The following is a 22,518-nucleotide window of genomic DNA, read 5'->3' as shown; positions in this document are numbered from 1 at the left end:
TGGGTTCGTGCAAATGTATGTGATCCACACCTTTGCGAATTGCTTTATATGTTAAAGACACATTAGTGGAGTTGGCTGTTTCAAAGAAAATTAGCAAGTGTCTCATTTCTTAATATCATAAGCCATTCTAATTCAAGATAATAACCTCTAATAGTTTGTGAAGTTCCTTTTTTTTTTTTTTTTTTGCTTAAAAAGCTTAATGAAAGCAAGATGAAAGTATAGTAACATTCAGTTTTCTGAAAGAGTTATTGTATAAATGCCTAATGCATTAGAAAGTAGCTTATTATATTGGATAAATGCCAAGTTGTCCAAATCAAACTGACTGACAACTTAATTAGGGGAAAATGTCATACATTTTTAGAAAGAAAACACCCACACAGTATAGGGAATCAGAATCTGTTTTTATATGCCTAGAGCTATAAACATTTGTATCAAAATATTTACAATTATAGTATATGAAATATCAATCTATTAAAGAAGAAGCCAAATACAGTACTAGAACAACCCACCAATGTAATGCAAATTACATGAGACATAAATGGCACAGAAACAAAAGACCAGGGAATACATGGTTCACTCCAGTCATAGTTTAACTTTTTAACACAATGCTAGTATCTCTTTTGGATATATCTGATATGCAAATCTGCCTCTGCACTCAAGACAGCCTTCTATAATTGCATGATCATTAAATCATAATTAAAAAGTTCATTGTCCCACAGTTTTTTGCTTCCCAACCCATTTACCCCTAGTCCAGATAATTTGGTGGCCCACCCTCCACATTCCCCTAACCAGAATGAACATAAAGAAATAAACTTAGTAATAATCCTTTTATATAAATACCAGCAATTGTGGCATAACAGCTCCCCAAAAGGAAAACTATATAAGAAATGGAATGAAGAGGGAGCTGGAAGAAGAAAAGTAGGCAAGATGTCTCAGATTCTCCCTCGGGTAGATCTTCTCAAATCGATAAAGGAAGTGTCTTCCACCAAAACAAACAAACAATCCCTTTAGCCAGAATCTGAGATGGCTTAAACATAGCTGCGCCAGGCCAGAGCAATGACTGCTTAACCAGGATTACCATACTAATACCATACTTCTAAGTCCTACAAAGAAACACTCTTGTGGCAACAGAGAAGCTCAGTGACCATCGGACTGGGCACCACAGGAGTTTTTAGGGGTTTTTGCTTTTCCCTTAAAGAAAATATCTGCCCATCACCTATATTTTTATTTCTCTCACAGAAATTTTCTTATTTTCCTGGAAGTACAGACACTCTGTTCTTACTGTGACTGAAATCTAGTATGCTTAATACTTGACAGTTATATAGCACCTTTCACCCAAGGATGTGTGGTTTGGTTTGCATGTGTTTTAAGAAGCTTCCAAAATTGCCTTGCCTCATCCGTATTGTGGGACAGGCAGGACCTCTGATAGGCGACCCCTTCAGCTCATAAAGCTAGAGCCATCTCTGAGCCTAGGAGTCCTGATCCCCACCTTGGCTAATTAGATAAAACTTCCTCAAAAGGGTATAATTTAGAGCGAGAGTAACAGATTGAGTTGCAAGGATCTATGTCGATCTCTCTCACATCTTATACAACATGATTGCACAGAGAGAGGTTCCTAATAACACAACCCTGATATAATCCTGCTGTAGGACTGCCCCCTTTTCCCATAATTTGTGTGGTGCTCCCACCACTGAATTGCTTGTTTGTGGCTTTACAGAAATTCCAGAGTGCTGCCTAGGCTTTAAGCGAGAGACCAAGCAAAGTCCACGGCAAGAGGTCTCCACAAGGGACAGCTGTGTGAGGCCTGGTCTGAGTTGTGACCACGCCCCAGGCCTTCCACTGTGAAAATTTCTTTCTCAGTTTAGCTAAGCCACCAACTTGGCCTTAATCACTATGTCTCTTCTTCCCATTTTGTCACAAATACCACAGAGTTAAATCTCTGCTTAACAAAGAGGGATCCTGGCACACTGGCCAAAGTCCTCCCTCGAGCCCTTCACATGGTGATGTTTTGCTCTGGGTCAGAAGGGCAGCATGGCTTCCAGGCTTGGCTTATTCCACACAAAAACAATGTCTGCCCTGGCCGGAACTTGTACCGCTGTGTTAACTGGGTGCAGTGAGTCTGAAGACTGAATTCACCCTCGGAAGTGGAGCCAGTGATGTGGCAGCTGCTGGGGCCCCAGGCAGTGTGTGTAACGGAGAACAGCTGGAGGCCAAGCCACATCCAGGGAGCACCCGTCCCAGCCAACGGCTTTCTCCCAGGGCAGGGGCTGGACAGTACAGGACTCCCTCCATCATGTTTGGGTTTCAGCTCCTCCCCACTTCCATCCCCTCCCCCCCATCCCTCTCCTGGTTTTTCCTGCTTAGCAACTTCCACTCCCCTCCCAAATTCAAGGGCTCCCTCCTCCCCACCCCCCAGGTCCCCAAAAAATGTGTTCAGCCTTATTTCTTTCTCAGGACCAGATAAAGGATGCCAATGATGAAGCTGAAGCAGAAGCAGATCCAGGTCAGGATGAAGGAATAGCCGTGGTGACTCTGCCCGTAGTCGTTTTTAGAGCTGTTGGCATAGTGATGAGTGTAGATGGAGGCCCCCACCATGACGCACAGCCCTGCAGTGGGGAGAAATGATTCACTGTTGGTTTGGTTTCTTAACATTCAAAGCGAGAAAAAGATTTATAACTTTAGAAAGATCCTATGTTCCTCGTGGGCGATGGGAAAATGAAATCTGAAATTTGGCCCCCAGCGGTGGTTCTGTTGATTGGCCCCGAACCAGGCTTGATGGTTATGTTGCTGCACCATTGGTGTTTGAGTTCTCACACCTGCACTGGTTTGTGTGGCTGTGAAGTAAAACACAGCTTCTCTGGTCTTCCCCACCTCCTCTCCACTGGCTTTCCCATCTAGACCCCAGCACACAAGGACAGGCTGCCCTGGGGGGATGCAAAAGAATACACCTTCCATCAAACTGTGTGATGTATTGGGAGAGAGGGAATGGCCATCAGCAATTTCATCTGTTTAAGGACTCCCACATCCCCTGCCCCTTCAACTGTCTTGTATACAAGCTCTGGCTTCCCAGGTAGCTCAGTGGTAAAGAATCCACCTGCCAATGCAGGAGACACAGGTTCAATCTTTGGGTCAAGAAGATCCCCTGGAGGAGGAAATGGCAACCCACTCCAGTATTCTTGTCTGGAAAATCCCATGGACAGAGGAGCCTGGTAGGCTACAGTCCATGGGGTCACAGATTCAGACACAACTGAGTGAGCACAAACCCATACAAGCGCTACAGCTGGGCAGACCCCAGCTCCTTGGTGTCTGCCCAGGAGCCCCAGGTTTAAACAGTGAAGCTGGTGAGGGTTCTTATTTCAAGTAGCTATCAGGGGTTCTCCCCAAGAGCACAAGTAACCAAGCCAGTAAATTGTACAAGGCAGTTTCACTGCTCCTAGGGCTCAGCTGTTCAAGCCACTGAGAGCCCCCAGGGTAAGATCTACAGGAAAGCTTTTTCTGAGTAAGCTGATACTCACAGCACACCAGCATGGTGGCCCCGGAGAGGAAGAAGCGGTTGCCTTTCTCCATGGTGAAGAGCTGGAACACGAAGACCACGAGGGAGATGACGGAGAAGATGATAGACAGGATCATGAAGGCCTGCACAGCCTTGAGGGCATCTGTGGACAGAGGGCAGGGGGAGTGAGGATGTCAGGCTACCCAGTCCCCAAGGGGCTGGCCATTCCTCAAGGGCACTGGGCACGATATCTTGGCACGTACCTTCACCAGCGTAGGAAAGGTTGTCACCACAGCCAACAATGGTACAGTTTTTCCAGAGACCTACTGATCCCGCTCCCACATCTGACACCACCCAGACCTGAAATCAAAAAGACATAAAGGAACTCTTCTCAGTACTCTGTTAGGTGGGAAAAGAATCTGAAAAAGAGTGGATATATGTATATGTATAGCTGATTCGCTTTGCCGTACACCTCAAGCTAACACAACATGGTCAATCAACTACAGTCCAATAAAAAAAAAAAAAAAGAAATTTAAAAAATTGTTTAAAAACTAACTCCCTGGCTTGAAAGAAAAAGAAACAATCATCAGCTTGTGTCTAGACTAAATCTTATGGAAGATGCCATTTTTAGCCATAAACACGGCTAAGAAGCTCATTTCTAGGTGGAAATAATGTCTTGCTAAAACTGAAGTCGCAGAGGTCCCAAGAAAAAAAGAGAAAGAAGAATGTACGACCGAGGAGAAGTTACCTCACTCTCTGGACTTCACATCTCTCATTACTTAAAAAAGAAAGACGTAATTCAACCATTGGGTTTTTTGGGTTTTTTTAAATCATTCTAAGGCTCGAAGAAATGGAAACCCTGCGTGAGGAAATTGATTTTAAAGATGTACAATTCATACACCCTACCAAGACTGTTTCCAATAAAGGGCCTGGCAAAGAAGGTGAAAAAAGTTAAGGAAAAAATGATCAACTGGAAAAAAAGGAAGAAACATAAAGGCAGCAAAGAAAACAGCCTTGAGACTGGGAGATCAATAAGCCACGTTCATCTAAATAGAAGGATAAACCTTGATTGTCACAACATGAAAAGTAATTTCATAATAACATAGTCCAGTCAGAGCTATCCTGTGGGGGTAGCTGAAAGTAGAAAATGACCCAATATGTATTCACCGAGGCTCACCACAGTGCCAGCGCCCCCTCCTTCCAGGCCCAAGAGAAACAGTTATCCTACTGGGATGAAAAGCAAACGCCCAGCCCTGTCCACACAGAGTGTCTGTTCAAATGCAGGTTATTGGAAAAGCAGGGCCAGGATGTCCAATCGCCTGCCTGTTCGCGATTTAATAAGCAGCTGTGTGTTCGGCCCCATGTTAGAGGCTGATAATTCAGATTTCAGCCCTGGGCATCCATTAAAAGAGTTTGAAGCCATTTACTGGACCTGGTAAACTGAGAGACTTGGTGGTGGGGGAGAGGGGTGTACAGAACAGCTAAATTCAGGTTTGGAGGAGTCCACACAGCGAGGGGTCTGTCGTCATAGTGATGTTTCACTGAACCTTGCTTATAATCGTACCCACCGATGCTGGCAAAACTCTTCTCTCTGAAATTTAAAACCCATTATCCTTCAACTGTAACAAGGACCCACAGAGATTCCGGGATCATATCTGTTTATCTAGTGATGCATGGCCTTGGTTTTTAGGTCCAAGGAGTTGTCTTGTTTTTGTTTTTGTTTTTTCCGAGAAAAGCAAACTGGACTCTGCAAACTACCACTAGAGGTCAGAGTAGCCCCAGATTCAGAGAGCAGAGCCTATGGCTTACTCTGTATTTTTAGTCTTTTTTTTTTTTTTTAGTTAATTCAGGCAAACGCGGTTAATCTTGCATAATTCCACTCTCACATGCTACTCTCTGCTCAGAACTTGTATTTGTTGGTCGGACCACCAAAGCATCTCATCATCTCACTCCCATTTCTCCTTCTAATCAAGGTTCCCAGAAAGAAGTTTGACCTGCCGCATGGCGTCTTCATTATGTCCTGAACAAAGCCTGTCCCTCCCACCTGTACTCCCTGGCTGGGCACACCTCCTGGAATGCTTCCCAAGTTCCTTTCACTCTGCATCTCTAGCAGAGAGAAACCCCACCCATCTACCCATCCTCCAAGCTCCACCTCCCCTGAGAAGCCTCACTGTATTCTCCAACCTGGCGAGATCATTCATTTAGACACTTGTTATTAATATTTAGTTGTTTGAAGTATGTGTTTAATTTTTTCCACAACTAAGCTGTAAATTCACAATGGCTTAAACATCTTTTGTAGCACTTTGTGTAAATATTCAAATAACTTCCAAATGAATGAGTGAACAGAAGAACAGGACTCACGTTCGCAATGGTAGAAACGAATAACATGATGACCGTGGCAATGTGGACCACAAAGATACTCGCCAGTAACACCAGCATCTTGGCTTTCAATGGCTTGAGGGTGAAGAGAGCTCTGAAAAGAAAGAAGACCACGAAAAGAAAAGGAGAGGTTACTCTCTCATTCAATGCGTTATTTCAGCTTTCCCATGTGGGTGGGTTCTCTGCTAAAATCAAGAGGAGTTACAGTAAAAATCATCATGATTCCATAAATTCCTGCCAACACCTAATTAGTTAGTCCAGTTCCCCAAGTGCCTGTTCATCTGTTTACATAGATCTAAACAGAAAGAAAATTCTACCTCAGATATTTATATATTCATCCCTCTAATACAGCCTGTTTCAAAACAGGAAAAATTTTATGGTAACTGTTATTATTTTGTTTGCATTGTACAGGTCAAAAGTAGGATTTTGGTTTTTAAAAGGCCTTTCACGGCTGTCATTTCAGGTCTCTACGCAACAATGTCATATAAATTTGCATTTTCCATTAGGGAAGTTGTCCACACTTCTATCAAACTGCTCACCCAGCGATTTTAATTGAAGCGGATGCCTTCCTAAGACTGGCAGCTATTACTCAATGCCCAGAGACCAAATGGGCTACTAATTTGATCCCGTATGAAATATAAAATGTGAGAGCCACAACTTCCACTATAATAATGCTGTTGGATATTCAACAGTTATAACAACCCAATTACAGTTTAATGGTCTGTTCATCTACCAGTGGAATATTTAAGACTTGTGTTGCACCTGAGTCTTTGGGCTACATCATGGCAGGGACTCTGCTTTTGGTCTGGGGGCAGAGGGTTATATTTCCTACAACTCAGTATGACAGTTCTGAGGGCTGGATGCAGCGGGAGGGACCAAACGTGCCTTTGGCTTGTGTGTGACATTTACCCAAATGCCAATCCTTCTGGACTCAGTACAGCCCATCAGCAGATGCATCCATCACACGGTGGATGGGAGGATGGGGAACTAACAGATTAAGAATGTGCATGGGTAAATGGAAGCATTCAGTCATCATCTCAGCAGAAGTGATGAGGGGAGCCCATGGATCATCAAGCCTAGAACATAGAGGAAGTGTGAAGGATGCATGAGGGGGCAGCCACTTTGATTGATGACAGTGACAGGAATCCTTTCACACCCAAGACAGTTAAGAGGCGGTGCAGGCTTGCTGGAACTTCAGAAGGAAAGGGCTCATGTTACTCACACCCTAGGGAGGGTGGACGTGTGGCTGTCCCCTCCCAGGGAGGAGATGGCTGTGCACATCCAGTAACTGTGTCCCATTTCTCTCTCTCTCCCTCCACCTTGTTTAATTAAAGCTTTGAGCTTGAGTCCCTTCCACTTCAGACAGGGTACTTATTGGAGAGCGTGGATGCAACTATTCCAACACTTCCAGTGCTTTTGATCTCTCCCTTTCCTCATCAGGCACTCCAAATCCAGAATGATCTACTGTACCCTGGTGGGGGGAGGGAGGAGGTTGCTGTTGACAAGCCAAGAATGAAAGGCAGACACTGGCCTCCACTGCCCATCCTGACCCATTCCAACCGCTCCCACCCTCCTTCGCCATCTAAGCACTTCCCTACCACCCAGACTCTTTCTGTAGAAATTTCTCCAATTGCGAATGATCAAAATGATGATGTTTACTGCTCGGCTTCAGGGCAGAGCTTAGAGCTTTCGTGCCTGTTATTCATAATCTCCCCATACATTCCAGTGCATTTTTGCTTTACTCAGATCCTTGCACACCTCCTCAATCACACCTCCTCAGTTTTCTGCTTGACTTTAATGCACAGTGAAAGGAGATTTTTTAATTAGACAGAGGTCGAGTTAGAATCACATAAAGTTGTTTGACCTCCTGGTGTCAGTTCCCTCCTATGGAAGGTGGGGGTTGCAATGCTCATTGTACAGTGTTACATTTAATCCTAGACAGAGAACTCCCAACACAGTGCTTGGGCTTGGCAGATACTAATGAGGTTACTGTTACTGTTATTTTTATTGCTATTATATGAAACTGAGCAGCAACTGAGTCATCCATTCACCAGGCTGCCCCATGTGAAGCAATAGGATACCTGCTGTCGGGTTCACAGGGCAGTGTGAATAAAATCATTTTGCTCCTCTTAGAAATTATCTCTACACCTAATCCTTGCTCCTTGCAGGGAGGGACCACTAGGGACCACCCATGGGGATGAAGAGGAGAAACTGACTCTTCCCATCCCTGTGTTGGTCACCTTCCCCACTCCCCCCAGACTCACACCATCACTAGATCCTGATCTCACCCCTCACAGGGAAGGGAACAGGCCTGAATTAATTCTCTGAATGCAGGAAATTAAAACATTATATAACGAGATTGTGCTTAATCCTTCTTGGGCTGTAGAAATGACTTTTTTTTTTCCCCTTTGCTCTTAATTGACAAACATCCTGCTCCTAACAGGGGTTGAGGGGCCAGAGACAGAATACAGTACACCAAGCAAGGCCTCTTATATGAGGTCAAGGAGAATGTTAGGAGTTTCCTCTCTGACACACTGCTGGGGATCCAACAGAATTCTCTATGTCCTTAGACTGCTCCGTAACCCTCCAGTGTTGAGCCTGATTCTTTTTGCCTCTGCTCACACTCTCCATTTTGATCATTTGAACATTCATGCTTTCCAAATACCCTGCTCATCCCCTTTGGCTAGTCTACTGCCTCACCATCACCTCCATCACTCCACATACATGAGTTTTCCTGCCCACCAGTTCTCACTTCTTATCTAAAACCACTGCCCCACCTGATCACTATTCCCCTGTGAGGTTCAGGCAGGAGTGGGTGAGTGGATCAAGCAAGATAGCAACTTTCTTTCAGGCTATTTAGATTTCTGTAATCACACCATGGTTTTTCCAGTAGTCATGTATGGATGTGAGAGTTGGAACATAAAGAAAGCTAAACACTAAAGAATTGATGCTTTTGAACTGTGGTGTTGGAGAAGACTCTAGAGAGTCCCTTGGACTGCAAGGAGATCAAACCAGTCAATCTTAAAGGAAATCAGTCCTGAATATTCACTGGAAGGACTGATGCTGAAGCTGACGTTCCAATACTTTGGCCACCTGATACAAAGAACTGACTCAATGGAAAAGACCCTGATGCTGGGACAGATCGAAGGCAGGAGGAGAATGGGACAACAGAGGATGAGATGGTTAGATGTTATCACTGACTCGATGGACATGAGTTTGAGTAAGCTCCAGGAGTTGGTGACGGACAGGGAGCCTGGCGTGCTGCAGTCCATGGGGTTGCAAAGAGTCAGACACAACTGAACTGAACTGAACTGAACTGAATCACACTATATCTTTCCACCAAAAAAAGGAGCAAAATGCCTTGAATTAGCAAGTGTTCTTAGTGCACAGAACACACGATTTTATCTGCTTTTGACTGTTGTATCCAGCCAGAAGTAGAAGCTGTTTACTGGAGCTATCACATAACACAGGTAGTAGCTTCTCCATCTTTTCACTGCCTGAAATTTGTCAGGTTTTATTGGGATCATCCATTGCCAGCTTAGAAGGGCTTCCTTGAATTTCAGTAGCCCTCCCCAACACATTTGGAAGCAGAATGAACTACCTTCTTAAATGTCTATCTCTATACTATAGGTTGCCCCCTCCTAGCAGAGAAACCCCGAGATGGGAAGATGGGAGGTAATTCTTAAGATCTTTAGGGACCAGCATGTGTGTGTGTTCAGTCGTGTCTGACTCTTTGCGATCCTATGGACTGTAGCCCGCCAGGCTCCTCTGTCCATGGGAATTCTCCAGGCAAGCATACTGAAATGGGCTGCCCTTTCCTCCTCCAAGGGATCTTCCCAACTGAGGAATGGAACTCTTGCATCTCCTGCATTGGCAGGTAAATTCTTTACCATTGTGCCGCCTGGGAAGTCCACATACTTAACAGGTGAGGGGAGACCTATCAAATTGGAGAGCAGTTTGGGTAGAAATAATAGAGGACCCAGTGCTCTTGAGACATCTACCCACCCATCACATGCAGGGCCACTTTCTGAGAGCCTCATTCCCTGCCCTCGTGTGAATCTTGCTTCATATGAAAGTACTGAAAAGAGACCACTTCTGAGCATTTATATCTTTGGAAGTATTGGCTGCTACAACTTTCTGTCCTGGCAGTAGGTTTCACTAAAGCTGTCATTGATTTCTCTCTCTGACCTCTTCAAAATGCTATGGACACATCTGCGTGTTGCTCTGTTGGTGGCAACAATTGAACAATACTCATAAAACATAATTGTTCTTGAGTAATAATTATCAAAGATTGCAATTGTATATTTAGAAATTAAAGGATTATAATTTTACAGCATTTGAAATGAAGCATTTTAGGGAGGTTCAAGAGGGAGGGGACATATGTATACCTACGGTTGATTCATGTTGATGAATGGCCGAAACGAACACAATATTATAAAGCAATTATCCTTCAATTAAAAATAAATAAATTTTTTAAGAATGAAAAAGAATGCTATTTACGGCCCTTTCCAGTGGAAAGCAGATACTTTGTCCTAGCTGGGGAGCTCCAACCAGACTGCAACGGAAAACAGCACGGCATTTCTGAAGATCTAAGTGACACACCTACCCCCTCATAGAGCATGGAAGCTCAGGGCAGTCCCAAAGCTCGTCATGTTGCTGTTGGGGCTTCCATAACAACATTATTTGTGGTGCTTGGAGTTGGACCCAGGCCACCAGAGCTACTGAATCCACAGCATTCTCAAGGGATAGGACGTCCACTGACTGTTCTATGCAGGGTGCCAGGGACAGGTCTCCCCACCTGGCACTGGAAGCAGCGTAGGAAACCCCCCTTATCCTCACCACCCCCAACAGATTTGGGACAGGGTTGGTCAGGACTCCATGGGGCTGGGTGGGAAACTGAGAAAAGCATTGGAGGCATGAATGCTGACTCTAGCAGAGAAGTGACTGTCAAGAAAAATGGAGGTTAGCCACTTAGAGCTACACACAGGCTGTAGTTAATCCCTTTCCTGTTCCTCTCTCTGCCCTAATCGACAGGCCCGCCAGTTCTCTTTCCTCCACCGCCATCCTTGTTTCTGACCACACTTCCCCTTTCCTTCCCACATCGCTCAGACCACACTAGGACAGCGGTCTCTTTACACTCCTGTCCCTGATACAAGCGTCACAGCCACTGACCATTCCAGATCTGGATGAAGATCTTTGCTAATAGGACATTCATTGCAGTTAGTGAAACTGAACCTGAAGATTATGCTTGCTGGTGACTGGAGCTGTAAATGCCCAGCTGATGTGGGGGAAGGGCTGACGGCCCTCTCTAGCTGGCTCCATCCACTTCAATATTTATTGGTTTCTTATCTCCTCCCACAAAATGAAAGAAGCAAAGGAACAAAGCCCTGAGGCTGCCTTCTATTGCCTCTTCACCCTTTGCAGGCAACCTAACACCTTTAGGGTGGTCTGACCATGAGAAGGGCTTCCCTGTGACACAGTGGCAAAGAATCCGCCTGCAGTGCAGGAGACACAAGAATTGCGGGTTTGATCCCTGGGTCACGAAGATCCCCTGGAGGAGGGCATGGCAACCCACTCCAGTATTCTTGTCTAGAGAACTCCATGGACAGAGGAGCCTGGTGTAGGGACAGAGGACCCTACAGTCCATAGGGTCGCACAGAGTTGGACATGACTGAAGCGACTTAACACACATGTACAACCATGACAAATTAATCAGATCTCTGTGGACACCTTTCCTTTTCTGATGGGTAACTCATAGCAGAGACATTGAGAATCATCGACTTCTCGTCTGGACAGTCGAGATGTTGGTAATTTGGCTGCATGATCACTAAGCCAGGGGTCAGATTGCTGACTGATAACTTCTTCCAAACCCTGGAGTGTGTTTATTGAGCAGCCACCACAGTCTGGGGGAAGCAGGGCCTTCGAGCAGTCTGAGGAACAGTAATTGGGAGCAATACAACCGAACAGAGCCCCAAGACCTACTTCTCCAGCAAAGGAAGTGATGGAAATCCTGGGCTTGAGTCACTGAAGAACTAGCCAGAGACTGGGGGGTGTCACATGATCAGAAACAGTGAGTCGGGGGCTTGTGTGAGTGATGGGAGTGGAGGAACACACAGAGCTCGAATGTCTGGGATTCACTCGGAGTGGGTGAGAGTCTCCCAGACAAAGGCAAAGTGGAAGCATCCTCGACCAGATGGCACAAGATAACTTTCTAAGAAGCACGTGGATCTGTCTCGAGAGCCAGAAGACAGTTTAGTCATTTCCCTGGCAGCCAAGACAGCCCAGACTCTTCTGGGGAGACAGGAGCAATAGTAACCAGCTGCCAAAGTCCACATTGCTCCTTCCTCTCATCCCAGTTTTACTGCTGAAAATAACAGTCAGGTCATGCATGCTTCCTCCAGTACTTACCTCCCGCGCATCCTTACTTTCCACTCCCACTGTCATTGTCTAGCTCGGGACCACCCGCCTCTCCATGATCCTCTTTCTGATCCTCCCTCTTAAGTATATCCTCAGTACCACTGGGTTATCTGACCAAGTCACTCCTCAGATCCTCCAAACACACCACCACCCCACCACCAATCAGGAAAGGGGCTCCACACTGGCCCTGGGAATCCTAGGAATTTTAAATCCTAGGATTAAAAACAAAATTTTTTAAAGGTCTGTTTTTATAGCCTTCCTCCAGTTAACTATTACATTGTTTTCAAGGAAGTTTAAATTCTGCCTCCTCTAGGAAGCCTTCCCTGATACAGAGGTCAAAAGTAGTCATTTTTCTCCTGTTATTAAAATCATTAGTGGTAGCCCACCTGGTAACAGAATTATTTGTGGAAATGTTTGGCTCCCCAACCCCCAAGATTCTAGGTTTCTGAAAGGAGAATCTTGTCTATGACATGTGCCAAGTATCTGTTCAGCCAGCAAATAAAAGAATCAAGAAAGGCAGTATTTTCTTCCCTGTAGATAAACAGTGAATGTCAAGATAACTGAAGTCTTCATAATAAACAACAGAATTCTTGAGAGAAAATGATCCCCCCCCAACTTTTTTTTTATCTAGGTGGAATTTAGTCCTGTGTTTTTTTTAGAAATTATTTCTGTACCCTGATGCTGGGAAATATTGAGGGCAGGAGGAGAAGCGAATGACAGAGGATGAGATGGTTGGATGGCATCACTGACTCAATGGACATGCATATGAGCAAACTCCAGGAGATAGTGAAGGACCAGGAAGCCTGGCGAGCTGCAGTCTATGGGGTCACAAAGGGTCGGACACAACTCAGAGACTGAACAACAGTAGGTATTGAACATCTTACTATATGCAAACTCTGAGAATATTTCCTGAGTATCTTTGACATTTGAATATGCAGGGTTATATGTGTGTTTGTTCCCTGTTATTCAAGAAGAAACAGGTAAATGCAAATAAAAATTTTTAAACGTCTAAGTACTATTTTATCTACAGATTTGACTTTCCTATCTACTTCTTTCAATTACAGAAACTCTGGACTGAAAGGAGGCTTTAAAATCCCTCCCCAGAACATGAAACTCATCTACAAATCTATAACCAGGACCTACCTAAATCATGCTTAAAGTTCTCTGCTGCTGCTACTGCTGCTGCTAAGTCGCTTCAGTCGTGTCCAACTCTGTGCGACCCCATGGACTGCAGCCCACCAGGCCTCTCCGTCCATGGGATTCTCCAGGCAAGAACACTGGAGTGGGTTGCCATTTCCTTCTCCAATGAATGAAAATGGAAAGTGAAAGAAGTCGCTCAGTTGTGTCCGACTCTCCGCGACCCTATGGACTGCAGCCTACCAGGCTCCTCCATCCATGGGACCCTCCAGGCAAGAGGAAGTCATGGGTAACTCACTATTTACAAAAACTTCCCCACTCTTTCATCAGAAAAGTCCTGACAATGCATTAGAGGTGGCTCTTGGCAATGACTACCTCCATCTTACTCCTGCCCTTTGTCTAATGCTTCCTTAACAGCATTTTTCTGAACTGGTCACTTTGCCAGTAGAACTTCCAGGTTATCAGAATATTAGCCAGAGATCCCCCGATCTCAAGTAAATCATAACACAGTCCTGAGATGACCGGACTGCCGGACAGACTCTGTCTTTTTGTCCATTGGTGCTTTCAGTGAAATTCCCATCTCCTCTGGATAACTGCAGACTTTGAAGAACGCTTTCTCAGACCAAGACACAAGGCTTTCTCGGAGGCACAAGATGAAAGGCAGAGACACTCCCAGTCGTACGATCTCCATGAGTCAGCCCACATCTGACCATCCTCCTTGGCGTCACACCCAAAACTGCAGCTGTGCTTCTCCTAGGAACACGGCGCAGAGTGGTGGTACTGATGCCTTTCTGTCCTCTACGCGTCAGGATCATTTTGCTCTTGTTGGTTTGTTTTGATGTGTTTATTTCCCACTGAGGATCATGTGGGTTGGCAAAATGAATATCCACTGAACGCAAAAGCAGAAGAGGAAATACTGTCTTTGGGGAGCAGCCATAGAGGATGTATCCGCAGGAGGAAAAGGCTGGGATTAAAGACGGGCTCAGTGAATGAGACCTTGGATGAGGTTTTCTGACCATTGTTCTTGTTGTTTTATATCAAGTGTACTTTTCCATTCTAAATATTGTTTTTACGTGAGGGTGGGGAAGGGGGGCCGTTAATTTCTCCGTGGGAAACACGTGGAGAGAAAGAATCCTAAAACACCATCTCCTCCTGCTTCTGGACGTCTGGATGTTTGGTGTGGCAAGAAAGAACTTTGGGCTGTAATTCACTGCGTACACTCATACTGGGGTCTGTTTTCTTTAAAATGTAGGGCAGTTTTTGTTTTTGTTTTTGTTTTTGTTTTTATGACCAGAAGAAACATCAGCAGTCAAGCAGCAAAAGCAACAGGAATCTACATGCTCCAAAGAAAACAACTGTTTTGTTTTTCATCATCCAGGAGGTGAGGGAACTGCACCTCCCACCTGTGAACAGGGTATATTATAGAAAGGGTGGTGCTTATCTGGCCCTAGTATAGATTGGCATGATTCTCACACAGTTAGGGATAAGGAACTGGGGGTGGGGGTAGTGGGACAAGCAAGTTATTTAGGGGGAACCAAAAGCAAGAAAAAAAAACAGCACCTCTTTGAAAACCAGGTTCTCATAAAAAATTCTGACTCTGCTGACTTTGGGAAAATGACGTATCCTCTCTGGACAGTAGCTCCTGGAGAGACAGAGTATTCAGTAGTAAAAAAAAAAAAAAAAAAAGGCATGAATTTTGGGTGCGACTCCTGACTGCACTCCTTTTTTAAAAAAAGTTCATATTCATTGGGTACAGTTGGCACATGAAATTGTAAGCTATTTCAAACATACATCGTGGTGACCCCAGCCCCTTTTAACTATCATCTGCACACCTCACAGCCTTAGCATGAGGATCAAAGGGCTCGTGCCTGATACACAGCAAAGGCTGCTCAGCTGCTGGTTATTCTTTTTGTTCGTTTATGGATAAGGAGAAACTCAGCCCAGTGAAATGTGCTTGAAACTTCTCAGGCAGAGTCCGAGGGCCAGCAAATCTGCTAAAAGCAAACAAGCAGCTTGCATCTTGTTTTGGCAAATGTTCCCACAGAGAATAACCTCTCTCTCTCTCTCTCTGGTTTCCCCTTGTCCTCTTTTGTGTCCGGGGAGGGGCTGGGGCTGGGTGACATCTGCCAAGGCCAAGGCCAGACCTGGGTGGGGTGACAGAGGCCAGCCCCCACCCCCAGACCGCAGCTGGTCAGGCCATCAGGCGATGTCCCCAGGGCAAGGATGGAACCTTCGCTGTCTTCTGCTGCTGACAAAAGAGGAGTGTTTTGGCGGCCAGACCGTCTCTGAGGGAGAGACTGCCGAGATAATAACTAGGGTTCTGGAAGAAACTCAAGGTGTGGCCTGGCCTGGGTGGAGGTCGGGGCTGGGGGGCGCACTTGGGCGGGTCTGACAGTAGGTGGCGGCAACAGGCTTCAACCAGCAGGCTGTAGTCTGGGAGGTAGTGGGGCCCCCAGGGACAGACGCGGGTGTAGCCAGCGGCACCCTGGTGCCTGGCATGGGCTGTGGGCTTGTGGCTCTTTCTGCAGGCAGTTGGTTGTTTAGAGGCTTAGCAGGGTTGAAGTTACTCGGTCCAGTTCCTTGACAAAAGTGGGAAAGCAAGTCCCCAGAGTGAAAACAGAATCGGGATGAAGCCTACTCCCTCGCATCTTCCGGGCCAGGCTTTCCCCACTGCAGCACAGCTTCTCTTTCCTACTTGCGGCAGAATTCTAGAACTTCTACCAGATATATTGCTTCATTCTGCCTCTCCAACCCCTCCTAGTTAATCAGAGGGTCAGCACAGACTCTCCAAAGTGATGCCACTGGAAATAAACAAAGGGCCTTTGGAGGGTCACTGCTTCTTCCTATTGACTTGCTGAGAAGGTCCACCAACAGAACCAGCCCAGGCCAAAACAGCCCACCCTGCTAGCGCTGCTGGCCCCAGAGGAGCTTCAAACATTCCACCTCAGCCCCCACCCACAGCACAAGGCCCCCTCCCCAGCAGCGAAGCACAGCCAGCCAAGGCAAGCTTGAGGTCTCAGCGTTGTTCGAGTATGGACACACCTGGCTGGCCTGACCTCTACAACCTCTCCCCAGCTCCCGGTATCCAGCCTCCCAGGCAGGGTTCTTTGATTATTTGAAAGAAGACATCAAAGTATCAGGGACCTCATTCTGCTGTCAGTCCTGACCTGACCCTTCTGGAAAGGGAAAAAAAAATGTCCCCAGGGAAAGATGACCACTGCACAAGTAATCCATAGAAATTCTAACATTGCCTCCTTAACAACAGAAGGTTCTTCACAGATGGGAAAGAAGAGGTGAGACAAAGAACAAAATTCTTGGCCCCAAGGACTATCCTGACATTGAGAGTGGGTGGTCCCCAAATCAGAGGAGGGAGTCAGGGGTACAGCATCTTCACACTTCTGCCCTCTTCTTTCACCCTCTCCCTGGCTTCCTCTTTCCAGTTTCTCTCTCTTCTTCTTGTTCAGTTGCTAAGTTCTGTCCTACTCTTTGAGACTCCATGAACAGCAGCACGCCGGGCTTCCCTGTCCTTCACCATCTCCCAGAGTTTGCTCAAATTCAAGTCCATTGTGTCGGTGATGCCACTCAACCATCTCATCCTCTGTTGCCCCCTTTTCCTCCTGCCCTCAATCTTTCCCAGCATCAGAATCTTTTCCAATGAGTCAGTTCTTCGAATCAGGTGACCAAAGAATGAGAGCTTCAGCTTCAGCATCAGTCCTTCCAATGAATATTCAGGACTGATTTCCTTTAAGATTGACTGGTTTGATCTCCTTGCAGTCCAAGGGGCTCTCACGAGTCTTCCAGCACCACAGTTTGAAAGCATCAATTCTTCTCCCTCTTCTAGGCCTTTCCATCTGCCCCCTTCTCTCAGCCAGCATATAGGCCTAAGAAACCTTGGGAAGTCCCTTTGCTCCCCACCCCTTTCCTCCTGGCACCTCCCCTTTCCTCCCCGAAGCCCAGCTTCCCATCCACTCCCATCCACACCATCTGGCCACACCCTCCTTGAAAAGAACCCACCTTTGTGTCTCTGTCTCTGGAGTCTGGTCTGGGTTCATGTTGTCAATGTCCCGCAAAGCTTCGATAACCAGGCACTGCTCAGGTTTCATAAATCAAACCTCTTTCTTTCCTTCCGAGAGCTGGGTGAATGCTCACTGCTACCCAGCGGTAAAGCCTGCAGACGCCTGTACTTGGAGAATCTCTAAGCGGATGAAGCAGAGGAGTCCACCTGGGTCCTCCATCCTCCTGTTTCCCTGCAGACATGTTACATCATTTCACTTTCCTACCAGTGTTTATGGATTAAACTTGCTGTTGGCATAACCCACAGGACTTCTCCAAACAGGAGCTATCGGATCTTAGAACGATAGGGTCTCAGGGCCACAAGGGCCCATGGAAACCACCAAGCTCTGTTCCCTCCATTGAGAAGGCAAATGTTGTGCCCACATCACATGGCAGATTCAGGACAAGACCAAGTGCCTCAAGCCTCCTATTTTAGCCATCTTGCACCTACCAGAGGGTTCCAGCCACCAATTTCAACCCAAGCCTAGTGGGTTCTCAATTTTAATTACCCCATTGAAAGAGAGAATTCATGAAACAGGCCTGTGAAATATGAAAACTGCCACATCCTCAGTAAGGCCAGGGGCACCAGTAGAGGGGTCCAATTTAGTTCCAGAGAAATGCCATTTCTACAGCAAAGAAGGAAAGAAAGAAAGTGAAGTCACTCAGTCATGTCCAACTCTCTGCGACCCCATGGACTGTAGTCCACCAGGCTCCTCCATCCATGGGATTCTCCAGGCAAGAATAGTGGAATGGATTACCATTTCCTTCTCCAGGGGATCTTCCCGATCCAGGGATCAAACCCGGGTCTCCCACATTGCAGGCTTTAACCTCTGAGCCACCAGGGAAGCCCACAGAGAAGGAAAGGTGGATCCAAATGTTGTGATTAAAATGAAGAAAGAGAAGCAGCAATGCCCACATGGGCTTCTGTTTTCATCTTTGTGGTTCAGTTTCAGCGGATTTCCCAGTTAAATTGAGAGAAATGAGTTGTAACAGAAGTGTAACTTAGCGTGGTTTTGAAACATGTGTGTATGGGGTATAGGATATTGGGAATCCAAACAAACTCCTAATTAGAAGCGTATTTCGGCTCCCTTGGTTACTAAATAGGAATCCAGGGTCATCTGGGCAGAACTGAAAGGAGTATGGGAAAAGGGAAGTTTATGGTCAGAAAATTCCAGTTCTACACTACTTAAGGATTATGAGCCCTTTCCAAGGAGCTGGACATCCAGATTGCCTGCCGGCAATTAGACCGAGGTTATGTTGACTGGCAGCCTGTTGCTGTACTTACCATTACAGGAAGTAACAGTGGCAAGGCGTGGGCTCCACGATCTATGGACTAAGTTAAGGGACCAGCCCCACAAGGCCAAGTGAGAAGCCTGTGTTTCTGGCATTGCATTGATTTAACCATGACCTCGTGGTTGTCGCCGGGTGTCCCTCTGAGTACATATATCTGAGAGTCCCAGGTGGCTCTGAGCTTTTGTGCTAGGCAGCTATGTATGCAGTCAGTTCAAGAATAAACCACACACCTTGTTTAGAAAAAGAGACCTCAGAATCAGATCACCTGGGTAGGGAGGAGTATGTACACAGCCTCAAAACTTCAACAAGTTTCCCTGCTCCTTCCAAATCTTAGGTAGTCATAATAATAATAACAGCAGCACAGATCTATCAAGTTTTATCCATCAAATACTAAATAAGAGTCGAGTGCTTAGAAGATAAGGAGCATTGGATGGATCAACAGCAACAGCAAAAATGGAATAGATATTTTCAGGACTAGAGAACTTGGAAGAAAGTATAGACGTTATAGAGAAGCCAATTTTGCCGGATCTAAGAAACTCTAGCAATGAGAGTTGTCCAGTGAAGCGGGGTGGGCATGGAAGTACTCTCTAAGGTGCCAAGTCCCTTCTCTGGAAATTTTAGGGAAGCATAAAACACTCATCCATCCAAGGTGGTATGAAAATAAGATTTCTGCATATGGCAGGAGAATGAATGGGTTGACCTCCAAGATCTGTACCAAACTCAATGCACAAATCAAGGATGACACATAACTATATTTGCCCTGTGCCTTTTTCTGAGGCCGTTTTTCAGATATATTCCCTATCTGATGCCGAGGCGCCTACAGAAAAGCCGTTTTGGTTCATCTCTCAGTCTTCTGAGGCACTGGCTGCTTTCTCTCCACTGGTCCCGGTGGGTCTGGGTACCAGCTGAAACCCCCAGAGCCACGCAGACCAAGCAAAGACGGTCTGCATCCCCAGGGTGGGCTCTATAGGGCTCCTTCCCTCGATCCCCCGGAGTCTGGATGTCTATGGGAACTAGACGGGCCAAGTCTGGCCTAGGAGGGGAGCAGGAAGAGAGGAGGCAGCCCCAGTCTTTTCTGAGGTCTGTGGAAGGGCTGTCTCTTCCCCTCTGAGGCCTGAGGATTTCTCTTCCCCTCCTGGGAGGGAGCCACTGTCTGCCCTGGGATGTGATCTGCCCTGGGTTGGTGCTTGAAGGCCTCCTGCCAACTCCCAGGACAATTTCATACCCTCAAACAATGTAAAATCCGGGGCGTCCTCAGACCAGGACGCCAGACCAGACATCCTGCCCGTCTGCCCCAAACCCCTGCCCCAGTCCTCAGAGTCTGGGGTGGAATTCAATCCACCCCCCGAGGGTGGGAGACAGTAGCAGGAAAAAAAGGAAAAAACTCCCGGTCCAGTCTTGTCAAGCATACATAGCTGAAATCCAGAAAAACCCCCATAGCCAAGGAACTCTCACTACTTGTTGGAGGAAGATGGGAAAGCGGGAATAAGAACAGCATTTTTAAAATTGCCCTCAAACTCCAGGCAGTAACGCACAGCATGCTTTTCTCTGCATAAAACTCCAGCATAAAGTGACACCGTACAAATAGTGAGACTCAGGACAGCTTATGTGCCCACACTTGTCACTGTTTTCTGTTTCCTGACTGGTTAAATCTTTCTTACTAGCTTTAGTCTGCACAGACTCAAAGATTTGTTTCTAGCTTCTCAGGATACCATTAATGACAATGGCCTCCCCAATCCACGTGGATGTAATCTAAAAATAATCAACACTTCAAGCGAAGGTGGGAGTCCCCTGCCCCTTAAAAAGTTGCCCTTGTACTAACTGAATCATCCCCTGGAAGGCAATTTTAGCAGGCACCTTGCCTGTATCCAGGCTGATTATGTTTGAATCTTCTCTTCCAACGAACCACATTTATAAAGAAAAAACTTAATTTCATCAGGCAAGCTGCATCCTGTCCTTCTCCTCGTCTTGTGTGCAGAGTGGGGTGGTAGGGCAGGGAGATACCCCAGTATCTATGTTGAAATGGGCCACACCTCAACCAACCAACATGCTAACCTTGAAAAGAAAAAGCAAATAGAAATCACCCTTCTTCCTCTTCCAGATCCTTTCATGATTAGTACGAGTGTTTGCGTTTGTACGGCATGTTTTGGAAAGAGTGAGAAGTTGAATGTTCCAAAACAATGCAGGAGAAAAAAAACACCTCACATCTACCTAAGAAATAAAAATCATTTTAACATTTCTGATAGGCTGTCTTTTTGCTCTGCACCGAACTTGGCTGCTTCCGGGATAAAAGCACAAAGCAATGCAGTATTTTGTTTTATTTTTAATAAGAACAGATGAAGTTCCCCCAGCCCCACCCTGCCCTCCAAACCCAACTTTTCCCTGAGACCCCAGGCTCCACATCTGACCCTGGGAGAGAGCTCTGAAATCCACATCAGGCACCAGAAGCCCCTCCTGCGTTACATTTCAAACACCACTTAAAGAGAGAAAGTTTCCTCTTTCTCCCTCCCTCTCTCCCTCTAACGGTTTTCTTTAAACAAGCCCACCCTGCTCTCCTCCTATCCTGTGGAAAGAAAAAAAAAAACCAAAAAATTTGCACTTAAACAAAAGTGAATGAACAAGCTAAAGGACAGCCCCATAAAAGCCACCAGGAAAATAAACTGAAAAGCAGATGCTACCCACCCTCACCCCCAAAAGACAGGCAAACAGAGAAACAATTCAAGTCCTGAGCAATTTAAATCACAACAGAGCAATTGACAAAGTCTGGCAAGCAGCCCAAGTGCTGTCCGGTTTCAAAGGTACGTCGGGTTTCCTCCAGAAAGAAAATGTTATCATCTCGTGTTCCAAAAGTCCCTGCTCCCAGCACACTTTCAGAACAAGAACCCCGTTCCTGCAAGACATAATCACGGCCCAGAAGGACTGATTGCCCCAACCCCGGGGCCCCCGTCAAACTAGATTTTACTGAACCTTAAGGGAAAGAGTTGTATCAATGCCCACTTTTAGCTAAAAAGCTTGAAGGACTCAATTCAAGGAGTCCTAGAAAAATAGCACAGGAAATAAGAAAAAGCTTCAGTGAGGTCAGAAGGAGGAGAGCAGTGGGAAGCAAGGAAAGTTCTCTGGGCTTCCCGGCAGTGTCGGCAACTGTCCTACCTGAGGGTCCGTTGACCAGCCGAGGCGCCCTGAGTGGCAGGAGCTGGTGGCAGGCGTCCGCTCTCCTGGAGGTTTGTGACCGCAGTGAGCAGAGGGCTGGCCTCCCGAGGTTATAAGTTTCCTGAGCTGGTGTGCTGGGGTGTGTGATGGGCGGTTTCTTTTTACTGTTTTAAAGGAGTTTCTATGAATCAGTCCGGCTTAAAAAAAAAAAGTGTTGGTAAGCTACGCCCTGCTCAGTTGGCAGTCAGTCAAGACAGGCTGGAAGGGAGCCATCAATTCAGAGAAGCCAGTTTAGGCTCCCTGTGACTCAGACACACAGACCACAGTGGAAAAAGGAGTGACATGGCTTCAAATGAGCAACAGGAGTCACACAAATAGATCTGTTTACTGAAGCCCATTCCTCCTCCCCATAAAGGAGGGTGGGTTGCCGTGGATACAAGTAAAACACAGGTAATCAGCCCACACTTTTATCTGGTGGGGGCAGGAACAGGGGGACTGTAGTGCCCTGCCCACTGACATCCCAGCTAATCATCCCACAAGTGTGCCATTATTCCTCTCCCACCAAACACATCCACAGCTGCTCACGGTCAGGAATG

General features: G+C 46.2%; 1 protein-coding gene across 1 annotated transcript; it reads right to left on the bottom strand.

The window, feature by feature from the left end:
- Positions 1-382: 382 nt before the first annotated feature.
- EMP1 (epithelial membrane protein 1) lies at positions 383-22,081 on the bottom strand. Its single transcript, XM_006075675.4, has 5 exons — positions 21,923-22,081; positions 5,855-5,966; positions 3,757-3,853; positions 3,516-3,656; positions 383-2,606 (listed from the first exon to the last, which is right to left on the bottom strand). The coding sequence occupies exons 2-5, from the start codon at positions 5,930-5,932 to the stop codon at positions 2,440-2,442; spliced, it is 483 nt and encodes a 160-aa protein (XP_006075737.1). The 5' UTR covers positions 5,933-5,966; positions 21,923-22,081; the 3' UTR covers positions 383-2,439.
- Between the last annotated feature and the right edge of the window lie 437 nt (positions 22,082-22,518).

The sequence above is a fragment of the Bubalus bubalis genome, chromosome 4 (genome assembly GCF_019923935.1).
Source record: "Bubalus bubalis isolate 160015118507 breed Murrah chromosome 4, NDDB_SH_1, whole genome shotgun sequence".
NCBI classification, from domain to species: Eukaryota; Metazoa; Chordata; class Mammalia; order Artiodactyla; family Bovidae; genus Bubalus; species Bubalus bubalis.
This window is presented reverse-complemented; position numbering and strand designations above follow the sequence as displayed.